We start from the raw sequence: 18,305 nt of genomic DNA on the forward strand, positions 1-18,305 counted from the left end.
TTGAACTTCAGTTAAACAGACGAATCTGCGGCCAGGTATCGGAGGCTAAATCATCAGCTGAACACACCTGCAAGAGAAGGGGGCGGTTACGTTAACTCCAGAGGCAAAGTAAACAGTCAGCCAGTTAACATGAAAGCCAGTTACCGTATAACACCGGCAGTCGCGAGTAGACTGATCATGCAATGAGTGTTGCCTACAAGCGCGAAAGGCGGAGCTGAATTTCCAGGAATGTCCCTCGTTGGCGAATGTATTTCAAAGATGGAGGCGCAACATGGATTCAGCCATTTGCGCTACTCGCGCGTATGTATTTGGAATAGCAGATTCTACACTTACGAGAATACTTTGATTAGTAAGTGGAAATAATTACACATGAATGAGCACATATTTTTGAAAGAACAAATGGGTTTTTGCTAAGAATTAACTCAAAAAAGTACACAATGTAGCTTTAATTGTAAAACTCGCTATTGCACAGGTTCTAAAAACAGCTCTGGAAAACAGTCATGGGACAATTGCAGCAATGCTAACATCTTTTATTGTTAACTAGACATATTAAGGAGTCTAAAAAAATGGGTGTCAACAACAATTACGGGGGGTGCGCGTGGACCCCCTCTAATGACTAGACTGTTCTGCCAATGGTAAAAGTATTTCTCATCTTGTACATTTGTGTTCAGTTTTGTCATTTGTTTTCTGAAACCCATTGGCTGAAGAAAGTTCTCAGTTGCTTGAACTAATTAAGCTAATTGTTCAGTCTGTTGTCAATACCTTAAACCATTTCACATGGTAAAACACAATTTGCAGATCTCAATTTTAAGCAACACATTCTCACTTCACATTCTCATTCTCAAAACACATTCTGCAATCTAATGCGCATGCATTCATACTGGTAAACACAAGTGGCAAATATGAAATAGAAATAGACATACACACATCATTGATTAAACACAACCACACAAATTGATTTCACTTGTTTCAAATGATGTGACAAAACCAATATAAGCCAGTTCAGAGAGCAAACAGGTTGTTGAAGGTGGGAATGAGAATGGATAAAATAAACTATGTGAGAGGACAAGGACGAGTGCATATGCGAGGTGGGGGACGAGGAGGAAGGGGAGGATGACAAGAAAGAGGATTTTTATTGGACACTGTAGTACAGTGCATTGTAGGCTGTATACTGTACAATACTGTAAACAAATCGTATGGCCCTGAACATTGTGCATTTGTTTACAGTACTGACTACTCAATAGATTTTGACTGGTTGCAAGGTCATATCAACAAAAGAACAAGAATCTAAGGAGAAGTTTGTAAAAATAGGGGTACAAGGAGGAGGAAAAACAAGAAAATGCAAAGAGCAAAGCAAAGTAGTACTTGACGAAAAAATATGAAATTTGGTGCAGCCCTATCCTCATTACTGAAGCTAATAAGAGGGGGTATGTACTTCTCCCTGAGAACTATATGTTTTGAACAATGTGTTTTCTATTTTCTGATGTATTGTTTACTGACTGCTTGGTAGTGTATATAATTTTGATCTCTTTGTTTATGATTTGAGAGCAGTGTTTGATTTTGAGCACAAGTAAAACTGTTTTGAGGCGTAAGTTTGATTTTGCAAGAGGAGTCAGAGGTTTTGTAAATAGTGCTTGAAGCTGAGGTTTTTGTTTAATGTTTTAAGAAAACGGAGCAAGGTTTCAGAAATTGTGTTTTAGCAATTGAGAAAAACTGTAATTTTTTGTTTGACCCTTCTGGGCCACTGTTGGGAGCTGTGTCTTCAAGGAAATTCACATCAGACACTAGAGGGCGTATTTAGTCCAATCTCGAAACTGAAGTGGTTTAGGACAGACTAAACCATAGTTTGCAGGATGAGACTATAGCCGACACACACACACACTCTGTTGGCTAGTATTTTTTTTTTATAAGTATATACTCTTTTGATCCTGTGAGGGAAATTTGGTCTCTGCATTTATCCCAATCTGTGAATTAGTGAAACACACTCTGCACACAGTGAGGTGAAGCACACACTAAAGCGTACTACATTCTCGCCACTCCCGACCGGTAGCGCGACAATGTGACGTCAAAATTGCGTCATTTCCTCTGTCGCACGAGAAATTTCAGCCTCGCGCAGGCAGGTAGTGCACAGGAGATTATTTTTCAGATGCGCGCGACAAGCAGGATGAGCTTGAAGCCAAGATCAGGGACCATGCATGCCTCTATACAGACATCAACCACATTCAGGCATTTTTGCCTAGCCCAGTGGTTTTCAAAGTGGGGGCCGCGAGGGGGTCCCAGGGGGGCCTCAGCAAGTTGGAATAAAAGCAACAAATAAATACATTTGAAAAATGTAAAATATACCTATTGGGTTGTTATACAATGCCATTATAATAATTTGTTGCATATCTGAACATTATATTCTCCATGATAATGACTGGGAATAATAGTAGAGTGATAGCTCTCATATAGCAGAAAGTCCCAAATGCAATTTTTACACACTGTATGCTCCATCGCGAAGTGCTTGTGGCTAAAATAATTATTAGGATTAGCTTAATGTATTTTTACATTTGCCGTATTGTCGATGAGTTTAATAACACATCAAGGGGGTCCTTGGCCAGAACCTAGTGGTATTTGGGGGGCCTTGTCGTGGAAAAGTTTGGGAACCCCTGGCCTAGCCCACATCTTAAATAAACATGATGTTTGAATAGTCAGTTTGAGAAGAGAGAGAAATTAACCTGTCTAGGTTACCAGCGAGAGTTTGTGATTTTTAAATAGTTTGCCGGATAAGTTGAAGCTACCAGAGAGAGATGTAACAACAATTAAGATGAAAGAACTAGGACCCAGGGACATACCAATAATCCAGCAAAAGGTAACAAATATATTTATTTTCAACCAAAGGATATCTGCCAAGACCTGAAAAAAATCTTCTACTTTAGGAAATTACACAAACTCATCTCTCAGCACCAGCCAGCTAGATTCTCTCGGGATGAATAAAGTAGCCTATCTATCTTTCTATCTAGCTGCACACACCTTGGAAACTAAATGGTAATGATGGTACAGTAGTTTGAACAGTTTGACAGTAGTACAGAAGTCTGAAGTATCATCACAGAGAGTAGTTTTTACTGCCATTGAGACCAATGCCAATTCAGGAGAATATTGCAACTAGTGTCGGGAGGGGTTAGGTGCCTTGCTCAAGGGCACTTTAGCCGTTCCTACTGGTCGGGGTTCAAACCGGCAAACCCTCCGGTTGCAAGTCCAAAGCCCTAGGCCACGGCTGCCCCCATTATTATAAGGGGGTCATTCCGTGTGAAATCACCCAATTTCAGCACAATTTGGCAGGTGACCCTCTCCGAAAAAATCTGAAAAAAATCACAGGTGTTTGTAGACCAAATCCATGCATAGATCTTAAATAGTATATCTGGATAACTAATCGTTGCAAAACTACAGCCCTTTGAAACTTCAAGTCATTTTAAGCATTGTGGTGAACAATCCTTTTTGTTCAACTTCCAGCATTATTGGCTCTTTTGGTATTTCACACACATTAGTGAAACTATGTGAATAGAAGTACATTTTCCTGTTGAATTAAAAAATCCAATCGGATCAGACGTATCTTGTGTACTTTCCCCTCTGCAAAGCTCTGAAAATGGCTATAAATTCATAATGTGAAAAGACATCATCACTTTTGAGGGCTTCTCATTCAGAAAGTATGTGACACAAATTCATTCACAGATTTTTTTCCTACACATATATGTATTATAAGGTCCTGTCCATGCATTAACTTTGGTTGTTATCATTTTCATATTTTCAGAGCATTTTTTTAAAATTGGGCCTGATTTTCAAAAAGCCTGTTTTCATCTTCTCATTTCACCACGTGGACAGTTAACAGGATTTTTTTAAAATTTACCATATATCATTCTGTATGTGAGGATCATCTGCCCAAAATGTGGGCTTGTTGCTGAGTTTCTTCATTGAGATAAGATTTTTTTTAAATATTGTCTATAAATCCACTGAATTTGTACTGGATCTGCAGTACCACTTTGCACCACATGTGGTGCTCTTTTAATACAATGGAAGTCAATGGAAGAGTAAGAGAGTCACTTGTTTGCTGCACATATCCAATCTAAACACACAGTTTATGGTTCATAGTTGAATTGGTCCAAATAATTATTGCAACATGAACAACATACTACTCATACATAAATCTTATTTAAAGAAAATAAACTGATCAAGTAAATTATACACACATAAGACTGACTGGTCATCATAAGAGCAAGAGGATTTAATTACCATCTTTGTAATGAGTTTTCTACACCAGCTTTAACCTATCAGTGCCTATGTGAGTACTTTAATAATTACTAGCCAACTGGTTAGGCAAAGTCTATATCCATCGTCATATGCATGGGATGCAGTCCTCTGTGATACATAGACAAAGAGTATCAAGATGGAGATCAGTGCTTTGTCTCCATGTGATCTGGGAAAGAAGTTGGAAAATGAATGTCATAAAGGAACATATTCAAGAAACAATGGGTTTCTAAAATTCAGTTCATCAAGGTATTTCACTTGATGAAGATGACCATGTGTGTTTTCATCACAAGTATTCATAACAAGGTTTGAGGACTCGTGGATCCAAGAGGCATTTGTAAAAAGATGATAAATCGTTAGTATAGATTTTTAATGCATCTGACAATGCACTGAATTTTAAAAACCCCTTTTTACTTGAACCATATGAACCATAAACTGTGTGTTTAGATTGGATATGTGCAGCAAACAAGTGACTCTCTTACTCTTCCATTGACTTCCATTGTATTAAAAGAGCACCACATGTGGTGCAAAGTGGTACTGCAGATAAAGTACAAATTCAGTGGATTTATAGACAATATTTGTAAAAAATCTTATCTCAATGAAGAAACTGAGCAACAAGCCCACATTTTGGGCAGATGATCCTCACATACAGAATGATATATGGTAAAATTAAAAAAAATCCTGTTAACTGTCCACGTGGTGAAATGAGAAGATGAAAACGGGCTTTTTGAAAATCAAGCCCAATTTAATAAAAATGCTCTGACAATGTGATAATGTTAACAACCAAAGTTAATGCATGGACATGACCTTATAATCCATACATGAGTGGGAAAAAAATCTGATGAATTTGTGTCACATACTTTTTGAATGAGAAGCCCTCAAAGGTGGTGATGTTTTTTCACATTATGAATTTATAGCCATTTTCAGAGCTTTGCAGAGGGGGAATTACACAAGATACACCTGATTTGATTGGATTGTTAAATTCAACAGGGAAATGTACTTCTATTCACATAGTTTCACTAATGTGTGTGAAATACCAAAAGAGCCAATAATGTTGGAAGTTGAACAAAAAGGATTGTTCACCACGATGCTTAAAATGACTTGAAACTTCAAAGGGCTGTAGTTTTGGAACCATTAGTGATATAGATATACTATTTAAGATTTATGCATAGGTTTGGTCTACAAACACCTGTGAGTTTTTTCAGATTTTTTGGGAGAGGGTGACCTGCCAGCCACTGGGTGATTTGACACGGAATGACCCAAGGGCAATTCCATGCAAAGGTCATCCTTACCATGGAAAAACAGTTGTGCACACATTCATTTAGGTCTGTATTTTATTGTTTGTAACTGATCTGATTGAAATTTTAGATCATAAATATGGTGTGCAATCATGCAGAAACAACATTTTTCACATGGCAATATTATACTATTATTATTATTAATATATATAATTATATTAATATTATTTTGTGCATCCATGGCAAACCGTTTTAATGTTTAATGGCTAAACAGCAGATATGGCAAGCCATCCGCAATTAGAATTATGCCTCGAAGCAATGAAACCAGCAAACAATTTTCGGTTCGGGGAGCGTTCCACGTACATCCACTGAAGGATTTGGGAACGTTCACTGCTCGTTTGCTGCTAACGTTCCCTGCTCGTTTGCTGCTAACGTTCCCTCACGGTCATTCAGGAAAGTTTTCTTGACAGCACCGGAATGTTCCTTTATGGTTAAATCTTTGGTTCCAGGAATGTCCGTGGAACGTTCTTTGAACCATGAATCTTTGGTTCCGGGAATGTCCACGGAATGTTCTTTGAACCATGTTTAAAATTCGAGCAGAGAAAACTGCAGCTTAGGCTACTAGACAGGGATTGAGAATGGTTTGATTTGGGAGATATATCAGTGTATGGCGGGAGAGAGACTATACGCATATTAATTCAATGGCATTATTTATGCCACTATTTGTGTGTGATCGTTTAAGCTTACCTCATACCATCATCTTATTGGGCAATCATCCAATCATGATAGCTACGTCCTCCACCGCAATAATTAGAGAAATAACCAGCTGGATATTTATACCGAGTTGACCTAGTACTTTCATGTTTACGGTGTCTTTCTCCACAATAAACTAGCCTAACTTAGCGGTTTTCAATATTCATATTGAAATATTGAAATTCAATAGTCATATTATTGTTCAAAACACCAGCAACAGAAGGCTAAACTGTTTCAGCCATATTGTTTAAAATCAAAAAAACAATAATAAACTGACTTTCAATGCATGCTGGGAGGCAAATAGGCCTAAAGCTAAATTATGAAGTTTTGCAATCTCAGCATGAAAGACTTTGCCAAGTCAGCACAGCTTCGGTGCTTTATTGAATCCGTGGTTGAACCAGACGGAGAGCTAAAAGTATAATGCTAGGTTGAACCTTTGGGTCGAAGTTTATTGTTACAAGGCAACCCCCACAACAAGTCTATCTCTCTTTCTCTCTCTCTCTCTAACACACACATACACAGGCACTTTGGGCAAAACACAACATGTTCATCCTCACTACTCTCTTCTTCTCTGAGAGAGATCATTTTATAGGCGTGAAATTATCCTAATTAATTGCATATTACTGTATTTTCTGGACTATAAGTCGCACTTTTTTTCATAGTTTGGCTGGTCCTGCGACTCAGATGCAGCACATATGTTTTTTTCCTCTTCATGACACATTTTTTGACTGGTGCGACTTATACTCCGGTGCGACTTATAGTCCGGAAAATATGGTAATTATTTTTTTTTTTTAGATAATTATAGCACAAAATACATTTATTTAGCCGCAACAGTCATAAAAATACAAAGATTCTGAAATGCACCCACCAAGTTAAGAATGCATCTGCTGGGCTAAAGCTCGAAATCAGAGTACTTCCGGTTTCCAGGCAGTTTAACCAGAGTTTGTCTAGCAATCAGCTGATCCTGTGTGAGTCGTTACACAGCAATCATGTTCATGTTCAGCTGCATGTTAAACTCCAAAATTTTAAGGAGTTTTAAGGAGGACAGTTTTAAAGCGCAGAGCAGCTAGCGCAATGCTAATTACATTTAATAGATGCTTAAGAGCATCTTGTTTTTTTTATTTGAGGATCAATAAGAAAGAATGCAACTAACTGCTCTCTGCTGTAAAGGGAAAAATTCAATGTCGTTGATGTATGAATAACTATTTTACCATGTTACAACTTGTAAACATATATGCATGTTGGGCGGAATTCTTCCATGTGCATAAGGGTGCGTAAGTCAAAAAAAGCACATAACCACACACATTTTACTCTGCGCAAATTCTCCCCTTGGCTTAAATCTGTCATTTACGTGTGATAGAGGGAGTTACGCGTTGCGCAACCCTAAAATCTGGGTGTTTCTTATACAACTCTTGCACACATTTTGCCATGGCTTAAGCACCTTTCCAGCTATGCGCTCTCGAGGGCTGTATTAAGGTTGAGCGCCACTACAAGGTGAAACAGCATATTGCTCCATGTCGGCAGTAAGCCTAGTTCTAAATACATGTAGGCTACACAGAACGTTACAAATTAACATTACAGTATCAAAATTGGTGCTGGTACAGCTTCATGTTTCCCCCCTTTACAGTGTCACAGGGTGGCACATTTCCCGACATGACCTTATCCATGAGGCTACATTGTTAAATGGTGAAAACCCTGTTAAAATCACCCACTTTGGATATTGGAGCTTACCAACTGTGCATCTTCAGTTTTAACTTGACGTGATATGAAGTCATAATCCCAGAGCCTACTTTGTTCGAATCAGTCCATTTCTTTCTAATTTGAGCGAGGTCATCCATACATTTGCACAGACGTCTGGACTATAAGCAGCGTTTATATTCGCCTGTCTCTTGATTTGTTTGTAGAGACTGGTATTGTTATCCCAGTCTCTCTGTATTCAAAACTGTGGGTGTCAGTCTACTTCGTTAGCATAGATAAATTGATATTATGAGAAGCAGCTGCCATTGAAACTTTCTTTCTCAACAGTGAGTTTGTAAATTATGGATCTACACACCTCAAGCATGTCTTGACTCTTTATAAACAAACCTCAAAGCAAAAGTGAAATTTCGTGAAGTCAATTGTTTGTTACGCTATGTGATTGATAACATTTTACTGTAGGCCTTCCCTATTCAGTTCACCATGCTTACGTTTTCAAAATCAAAGACTTGGTTTGTGTTCTTTCTGGATTTAAATGGCATTCAGAAGGTCAATGGGAAAGTCCACGTTTTCATATCAACCAAATCTGTATTTGTTGTGTTTTTGAAGGACCTTTAAATCCTCTGATGTCACAGTTAAAAGAACAAAAGTTGAAATCCAAGAATTACACCAATATATTTCAAATTTGTTTCAAACTGAAACAAATGATTAAACAACAGATTTTCAATTTAATTGTTTCAAATGAATTTATAAATATATCTAAAAACTTTTATATACACTTGCACCAAAAATATTATTGATTTTCAATGCTTTCTGAAAAATGCACTTCACATTGTTTCCTTCAGTAAACTTTGTATGAGTACGAAACAGAAAATAATAAGAACAAGATTCATCAAATGTTTATCATCTTAACAGGTGTCTAGTATGCCTAAGACATGTAGGTATGACATATTATAGCAACTTAAACGTTTCTGTTGTTTCCATTTCCCAAAACACATCCAGGACTATTTCTCACCTTCAAAGCCCTCCATGACCTTCCCCCATCCCTCTGTGACCTTCTGATTCCTTACACTCAATCCCGCTCACTCAGATCCTCTAACCAGAATCTCCTTACTGTCCCCCACACCAGACCCTGGGTGGTACTGTAGGTCCTTTAGCCCCATGGCCCCTAAGCTCTGGAATTCTCTCCCTCAACCCCTCTGTAATTGCCCCTCTGTAATTGCCCCTCCTTCCCTTTCTTTAAAGCTCATCAAGACCTTTCAGTTTCATTAACACTTCCTCCTCCACAACTGCAAAGACTTACCACATTTTATTACCCTCCACTCTTGTTTTGCTTTGACTCTGTAAAGCGACCTTGAGTTTGAGAAAGGCGCTATATAAAAATAAAACCTATTATTATTATTATTATTATTATTATGATTATTATTATTATTATGACACACTCAACTCCCAAAACTTGAAATTTTCAGGTCAAAACCAAACTTTTCCCTCAAAACCATTCAACCTTGCTGAAAAAAAAAAATGTCTTCAGACACAACACACAAGCCCTCAGCCCTTAACAGCACAAATACTACAACATAGTCACTGGTGAGATGAATCTAAAACACTACTGCAAAAACCTGTGACAGCAATGTTACTTATGTTTTTCCCCACAACAACCTCTTTACCTCATGAACACAATATAAAGGACATGACAAAAGTAAACATTTTTATATTTCATAATTCCTCACTTCAGTGTAAAAAATAACTGAAATTTAGTAAAAATGAACCTCAGTACTGTAAATGTACTGTAAAAATATGTAACTGATACTTAAAGAATGTGCAAAATTTAGTAGAACAAAATTCGCGAGGTGTTTTGTTGTGTGGAAACCTTCCGTAAGACTGGTAATTGCCTGACAGTATTTTTTTATCAATAGTCTAAACAAGGATATGTTTAGTCAAAACCACGAGAAAGGAAGTCTTCAGACTCTCCGTTGTCGTAGAACAGGTACTTGATGAGTCGTCCAGGCAGAGGAAGGCTGGTCATTCTCCTCAGTCTCTGCCATCCCACCAGCTGGCGGATCCTCAGTCGGCACAGATGCATGAGGCAGAAGGATGGCTCTGAATGTTTCAAGGACATTTGTGAGCTCATTGGATATTTAAGTATTTGAGAAGATTGAGCTTAGGCTGTACATATCAAATATGGAGTAACACCTGGCACTGTATCACGTTATTGTAGACTTTGAATACATCAAACCATTAAGTAAATACCTGATTACATAAAAAGCAAGTATATTTATGTGGTTCAAAGTTAAGCATAAATTAATCTACAATGGATAAACAGTCAAATAAAAGCTATTTGGAAAGTAAACAGCGAAATTGTTCTCACTTGATTTTTCTATGATGTATACCCAGTCCTGGTTGTGCTCAAGAAGTTCTGTGATTCTAGAACACAGTTTCACAGGTCCAGTGTAATCAAGGAGACGGTCAAGTATAGGTCCTGCCCAATAGGTGTAAAGGGGATCCGCTATAATCTCACAGAACTGTACAGAAAGGATAAAAGATAAGTTAGGAAGAACAAATATCTACTTATTCGCAAATACAATAAACTGTGAGTGTTATAATGAGCTGTAGCCAGTGCAATACATTTTATCATAACCTGTGTTGCTTCGCTATGAGGATCCAAGTCCAGTTCATCCGTAGCCTGCCTTCTTTTGATTGGAGGATGTGTGTTGTTTCCATAAATACATGAGAAACAGGCGTTGGCATCACATCCATTCTCCAGTAGGAACTTGAACATCAGCGTGTGCTTCATACAAAAGAGCAGAGCCCCAGGAAAGGTAGTGGGGTGTGTTGGCACGCAGGCATTCACATTGGCACCGTACTCCACCAGCAAAGACACCATCTCTGTATTTCCCTGTCTCACGGCTACCAGAAGAGGGTTGAAAACATCCAGATTGGGGTCAGCGCCTGCCTCCAGCAGCATGGAGGCTGTGTCTATGTTGCTGTTGCGTATAGTGAAGTGGAGGGCTGAGCAGCACCGATCGTCATAAATCTGGGAGTGGTCAGTCTTCAGCACAGTGTTGACATCAAAGCCCGCATCGATGAGAATTTCCAAGATATCCTCTCGGTCATGTTCTGCTGCAAGGTGGAGCGGGCTGATGGCACTCTGTTTCAACATCCTTCTGTCCGTGTGTGGAATCAGTAAAGACACAACTCTGCCCAAAGACAAATATGAAAGTTAAACACATGCAAAACTATACTGTATTGCATCAAATCATTAACCGTTAAGATTTGATTGCACTGAAATATGAACTGCATTGGTGCTGGATTCCAGAAAGTTTTGATTGTCTGAGGATTAAATTTGAGAAAGTCATATTGACTTCAAAACTACCAACCTAGCATGTCCATTCTTTGAAGCAATGTGAAGAGCGGTCAGTCCTGCTTTAGTTCTTGTGTTCACGTCTACTCCTTTAGACAGAAGCAGCTTCACCACCTCCTCATGGCCATTCTTTGATGCTTCATACAAAGGTGTTGCTCCATCTTTAGCTTCACAGTTAATATAGGCTCCTTAGAAATGTTAATGAGAGAAGTTGTCAGTACAGTATTTGACTATGTAAGTAATAGCTCAACCAATTCAGCATTAACAGCATGTGTTCCTGTTTGACCAGTGCAATCAGAAATACTGATGAAACTAACCATATGTAGCGAGGAGCGTTATTACTTCTGTGCTTCCTACTTGGGCAGCCATAAATAGTGGTTCAACGCCATAAGTGCTCCTGGCTCTTATGTTTGCTCTAGCTCTCACTAGAAGGTTGCATATGTCAAGATTTTTGTTTCGCACTGCTTCATGTAATGGTGTCACTCCCTCAATGCTGGCTTGTGAGACCTTGGCTCCAAACATCAGGAGAAGCTCCACTATTTCTTCAGTTGGTTTTTCACAAGCTGGAAAGGATAGATTTGTTGAGATAGATAAATACAGATTTATTAAATTAAATTAGATTTATTATTAAATCTGTATTAGGGATACCTCTGTACAAAGGTGTTTCTCCTAAATCGTTGGCTATATTGGGATCTGCTCCTGCCTCAAGAAGACACTGGACACATAACAGATGTTTATTTATCACAGCCAGATGCAGAGGGGTGTGGCGGTTGTTGGTATACTTGTTGATTAGTTCAGGAAAGGCTTTAGTTGGTATGGATATAATAAAAATAGAATTAGGACAAAATATTGCATTACAGACATTACAAGATAACATATTTAGACATTGTATGTTATGCTCTCATTCACACAAACAGTATTCCAGAAACTGAAAATTGTGTGCATGTGGTCTCAAGTCTCACATTTGTACCGTTTATTAGCACTCTTAAACATTCCATAGAACCACATTGTGCAGCCTCATGTATATGTAGCCAGCCATCCTTGCTTGGTGCACTCGTAATGTGAGAAGGCTGTTTCCGTAATATTTCAAGAAGTACTGGGGCATCATTCCTCTTGATGGCTGTGTTTACGGTAGGTATGTCCCTGGAAGACCAAACGTAAAAACCAGTAAATTTAACTTAAAAAAATTAAATAAAATCTTAGAAATAAGATGTGTATAATTTGGATATACCATTTCCTCATTGTGTAAATCAAGACTTAGTTTCTCGGAGCATGTACTGTAGCTTCAATCACAGTTATGTCGCTGTATACCATAGTCAGATGATCCGACCTTATCTCACACAATATTCTACAGAACTACTTCTGCAGGCCATGGTAGGTTATTTTTGTGCAATGTTAGCTGACCTACCTGCATGTGTAGTGAGATCATGCCAGATGACTGAAAATGTAATGATGTGTTTGGTCTTTAATCAGCCAAAGAGAACATATGTAACTACTATTACTCTTCATTGACTTCCTATAGCAGCCAGAATTCAACTCAAATCCCTCACTTTGGTCTATAGAACACTAAGTGGATCTGGACATTCTTATATTAATATATGGTCCAGCCTAATAACCCTCACAACCACTGCAATCCTCTGATGTTGCATTATTGGCCTTCCATCAACACTATAGTCGCAGTCAAGACTCTTCATTCGTGCTTCCTCATTGGTTTATGAATGTTCTGGCCATAGTTTTGGAATTTTCAAGAAACATTTAAAGGCTCATCTGTTTACTTTGCATCTAATTCATCAGTTCTCCTAACAAAGTCGTGGTGAATATATGAAGAGTTCAGATGCAAAAGCCTCTAAAACCACCTCATTCAAAAATGAGATAACAATGGTGAGTGAATGCTCTCCACACATACGTCAATCAAATAGTTTTGCTTCAAAACCCGCTAAATACCACTCTCTTTCTGGTCTGAAATATTGCCTTGATTTTGAGAGTCAGACAGATTTAGAAGGTCTTGAACAATTCATATGTTTATGTTCTTTATGAAGACTTGTTATTATCATCATCATCATAATCATTTTAAACATAGGCTATTTTACTGTACTTTTAACTACTGCTGTACAAATGTGTCAACTAAGAAACAACCATAAACATAAATATGCAATTTTATTTAAATAATGGAAATTGTGCATGTGACCTTACTCTATACGTGTCACTGTTACTTCCAGTCCTGAACCAATTCCTTTTGTCCAAGAGAACATTCTCATTTCATCCTCTTCATTACAGACAAGGAAACTTCTCTCATTTCGGCCTTCACTATTAAAAAACAACAAAAGCAACAGAAATAGCAGAGGTGCTATGAACGAATTCAGCTGTTCAATTATCTGTAGTGAGCATGTTACAAAGATCATGAGGAAATATATTTCATTTCTCTGCTTATTAACAAAGTATCTTCATACAGTGAAGCCACAATGCTATAATTTCTTATGGCTATTGTAAATACTTTATTGGTGAATCCATGGAAGAAAAGTTAGTTTTGCATATGGAACTGGTGTGAATCTGAATGTTACCTGGGGAGACTGACAGCCTGCAATGAGTTGGCAAAGGGAGGGATGTTTTGAGCAGGCAAAGCTGCTTGTGTCCGAAGCCTGTAACTGTCTTGCAACTGTTGAAACGCTGGCACGACTTCCTCAGAGGACAACGATTGACTTGCTGCAGGATGTGAATAGGATGACCTCTGTGTTGCAAGTTGTGAAAAGGCTGAGGAAGCACTGCAGATATCACTCAGGCTGCGTTCAATGGCCAGCTGGACCAGGTCATCATCAGACATGTTATTGTAGATGCTGTAGTCTTCCATGGCCTGGTAATCTCTAGTGCACACTGCCATGGAGCCACTAGTAGCAGCCATGATGAACATGATGGAAAAAAGGACTGTTATATTCAATTGTCTGTCCAATATTGAATGAAAGGGCACATAATCATGGTAACACATTTTTATTTATTCTCAGTAAGTCCCCTTCAGCAGGGGACTTTTGAACATTCTAACAGAAGATTTCATTCCGCAACAATAGTATTTTTTTTTCCATCAAACAGATAATTGGCTTAAAAAACAATGCACATCAAAAAGTTAGTGCGACACATGTGACGGAAAAGGACTTATATTGGTGTAATGTCGGTTTTGTCATGCTAAGTTTATTCGCTCGCCAGAGGTGGATTAACGATTTTTAATTCAACATTAATGTGATGGAAAGGGTTGGAGCAATGTAAATTACTGTGACGCCTGCTCAGAGTGTTAATAAAGTTAGCGTGAAAATCTGAATTTTGTGTCGCGCATACCAAGACGTTCACCTACCATTCGCTACCTTTGATACATTTGCTAGAAGTGTTCCATTCTGATAATGGAAAACGCAGTAGAAAAATGCACATGAACAGGGGCATTTTGACATAATTTTAATAAGCTAGAATCAGTCTGTTGAATGGAAAACCATTTTGGGGCTTCTAATATCGCTCAAAATGACATCGAATTATGAATTAATTTTGTGTATGTAAATGAGTGTGTGTTTGTTTATATGTATGTGTGTGTGTATGTGTGTGTGTGTGTATGTGTGTGTGTTTGCTTGTGAGTGTGTATGTGCGGGTAATAGGGTACAAATGGAAAGCAGCATAAGTCCCGACAGGGCGAACAGGACTGCCAGTTTATGTGTGTGCGTACCTGTGTGTGTGTGTGTGTTTATGTGCATGTGTGTGAATGTATCTTTATGTGTGTGTTTGCATGTGTTTATGAGCGTGTGTCTGTGCATGCGTAGTGTACAGTCACTAAATGTACACATACAGTATTTTAATTTATTGTATGGCCCCCCATGAGCGGAATTCCACAAAACTTGGTGGTACTATACCTCAAATGAGCAGATATGGGATGGATTGACATGGCCCCTTGTATGACACATGAAAAAAAATTGGTCATCCTGGGCCCTACGGTTCTCGAGATAATTCACAGAAAACTGTGTCCGGCCTACCCTCCTTTCGGGGGTTCAGTCTGGCGAGGGGGCAACGGGTCAAAATGAAAACGTGTCATCCTTGTTGGGCTACATGCCTACCACATTTAGTGCAGCCCGGTCTTTCAGTGTCCCGGGACTCATTGACACAAAATTACTGAAGAATATAAATAAATGTTTTAATAATCCGGAAGAAAATAAACTCTGACAAAACCTATAGTATGGATTAAAAATATAGTTTGTTGACTCCTAATACACACTCTGAATATGTGACTTATAGTGAAAGACTAGTTACATTTTAAGACAATGTATTGGAAGGCTATAAAGTTTCTATTTTGATCTAAACTATATGTCATTATCCTTAAAGGAAAACTCTTTATTATCCTTATATTAGTTATGTATTATTGTCTAACAAGGGTTCCCTAAAGTGTAACTGCAAACACTACTCTGGACCAAGGTCAGCATTTCTCATGGTTAAAGAAAACTTGACCTAGCTAAGGTGAAGTCTGTGATATTTATAGGAGACAACTGTCCTAATGCTTGTGTCAGCAATAATATTCCACTTGTAGGAATGTAATACCACCACCATTGAGCAGATAGCCTGATTGGTGTCAAATATGTAATTTTGAGCACTTAACAAAATATAATGTCAAGGATACAGTATATCAATTAATATGGTAAGGAGGGTTACACATAAAATTACTATTTCTTTTGAGAACAGTGATATATTGGCAGAAAAAGTGATAGCCATAGCAGAAAAAAAGTGATAGCCACAAGAAGCACATCATCCCCTTAGTATTCCGTTTGGATTGGATAGATTTTGTTGTTCATTTGTTGCAATATGTTTGTATTTCAGTTGCTCCAACTAATCCGAAAGAGTAAATCTAGGTGCAGATTTTAAAAAATATTATTAAATAAAGGATTTAAAGTTTTTAGTGCTACTGCAGTTCAAATGTATTTTCAGTATGATGGGCTAGTTGCAAATAAGCTCAAATATTAAATTAAATATGGTCTTCATTAAAACATGCACTATAGCTCACACACAACAACACCACCACCACCAACAACAATGTTGTTGTTTTTCTATGCATTAAAAGATGAGAAGAAATGTAAAATATTGCCCCAATCATGTAACACCTTATCTGTTTGGGGTGCAGTGAAGGGGACATTTCACCTGTTTGATGTTGTGGGTCTGAGGGCTTTGTCTGAATGATCTGAGACATAGAAAAAAGTTAAATAAAAATGAGTTCTAACAGAGAAGGGTGGCTTCCTTTAATAAATGGACTGACACTGAATATCAGATTAAGAGAATTCAGTTAATTGAAAAATACAGTTAAATACATTAAGGATAGTGAGCAATAATTCAGTATTCATAGAGAAATATAAGACTTAAGGGTTATCATAATTCATATCCATTTTCAATGGTGTTCATTTCACTGCAGTTATTCAACAAAGCTCTGAATTTGCCCTGTTCAACTTTAAAAGTTGTTTCAAGTATTACAGTCATGCAGGACAATTCAGTGGTAAAGCAATAACATTGTGCAAAGCTTACTGTAACTCCAATCACTTCAAAAAAGTATATGTAAGTGAACAGCTAAAATGTTAACTTACATAAGATGAAACTTTCTCCCTTTGTAATAGTTGTTTTCTGTGTTAAGTCTGGCTGTCTAATGACTCTGTGTAATGACTCCCTCAAACCTATAAGGATGCCCAAGCGTATTTGTTGTTATGCTGACAGCTGAGGGCATTTGGCCTATATTCAAGGAGACTAACTTGGCATCAAGATTGGAATTCTTACAGCAGAAAGCATTGCTAGGCAGATATAAGGCATTGATAACTGCAGTGTTTGGGGAAATTTGTACATCAAAAAAAGGACAAAAAGTAGGAAGGGAGTATACATTAATGTTAAATTAACATGTGGTGGTGTTGTGTTAACCCAAGTAAGAGATGTATCAACTACACCAGGGTTTATTTTTATCCAAGGAAGAATTGAGTTCATTAAAAGATCCACCCTCACTTAGTAAAGATAATGGGGGGAAAAACACTCGTTAGCTCAAGGCAAGAGATGTGGACCCTTATATCTCCCATGTTCTATTTGACTAGGCAAACAGTAACATGTTGAAAAGGGGTAGCTACTGTATGACTAAACATCCGTATCACTAAAGCCACAAAACAGTAAGCCAAGAAGGAAACAATCTATATACTCACAAACATACTGTAGATTCATACAAGATGAGGGTCAAGTAATCTTTGAGGGGCACAGGATGGTGAATACTGCCTCTAGGGGGAACCAGCCTCCACACATTGAGCACTTATCCTCTGCTGGAGATAAGCAAAGAGGGTGGTGATATAATTAGTAACACAACCAAACAAACAAAGAAATAGACTAAAAGTCATACAAATGTGCATTGCTTACCCACATCAGATGAAAATAACTGTCCCACTGATGATAAAGCAGACCCTGAAAGACTATTTCAGTTACACCTGGGGAAATATGTCACGTTCCTTGTGCTACTGGTTGGGGACGTCCCACAGTGTTCAACTGACCACCAAGCCAAATGAATATAATACAAAATGATACAGGATACAACAATGCACCGTTGGCTGGAGACAAAGTCTGGCCAATTGTGCCAAGAACTTGGAGCAAGAGGCTCATTCAAAGCGATTATTACCCCAGCTGTTGTGACTGATCAACAGCTCATCTGTTAAAGTTGCAGTCTGTGTATGATTCTTATACTGTACATGCTATTTGTGTGCAGCTGTGTGTTTGTGTGGCTGTGCAGTCCAAAAAAATAAACACCTATGGTGGTCATACACAATTCTAGCTGGGGCTGAACCATACCCTATTCCAGCCTCAGAGAATTACTGAGGTATTCACAAATATTCTATCACCAAAGTGTATGTAGCCAACTTGTTTACTTACAGGTATACAGTATTTCTGGGCAGTAATTATAATAATAAAAATAATAATAATCAGGACACCCAAGG

General features: G+C 38.1%; 1 protein-coding gene across 2 annotated transcripts; it reads right to left on the reverse strand.

The window, feature by feature from the left end:
• Positions 1-9,434: 9,434 nt before the first annotated feature.
• LOC143109478 (ankyrin repeat and SOCS box protein 2-like) lies at positions 9,435-17,660 on the reverse strand. 2 transcript variants are annotated; one of them, XM_076272223.1, is made up of 11 exons: positions 17,526-17,660; positions 16,492-16,531; positions 13,893-14,216; positions 13,525-13,638; positions 12,302-12,474; positions 11,980-12,135; positions 11,649-11,894; positions 11,348-11,519; positions 10,609-11,167; positions 10,339-10,492; positions 9,435-10,070 (listed from the first exon to the last, which is right to left on the reverse strand). In XM_076272223.1, the coding sequence occupies exons 1-11, from the start codon at positions 17,542-17,544 to the stop codon at positions 9,904-9,906; spliced, it is 2,124 nt and encodes a 707-aa protein (XP_076128338.1). In that variant the 5' UTR covers positions 17,545-17,660; the 3' UTR covers positions 9,435-9,903. The 2 variants fall into 2 exon arrangements, with proteins under 2 accessions (XP_076128338.1, XP_076128339.1); XM_076272224.1 differs by lacking the exon at positions 9,435-10,070 and having other exon boundaries at positions 10,436-10,492; positions 10,596-11,167.
• Between the last annotated feature and the right edge of the window lie 645 nt (positions 17,661-18,305).

This window comes from Alosa pseudoharengus, unplaced genomic scaffold (assembly GCF_046254945.1).
Source record: "Alosa pseudoharengus isolate Yale_2024_CS ecotype anadromous, Long Island Sound unplaced genomic scaffold, YU_APseudo_1.1 YU_APseudo_1.1_scf_7, whole genome shotgun sequence".
NCBI classification, from domain to species: Eukaryota; Metazoa; Chordata; class Actinopteri; order Clupeiformes; family Clupeidae; genus Alosa; species Alosa pseudoharengus.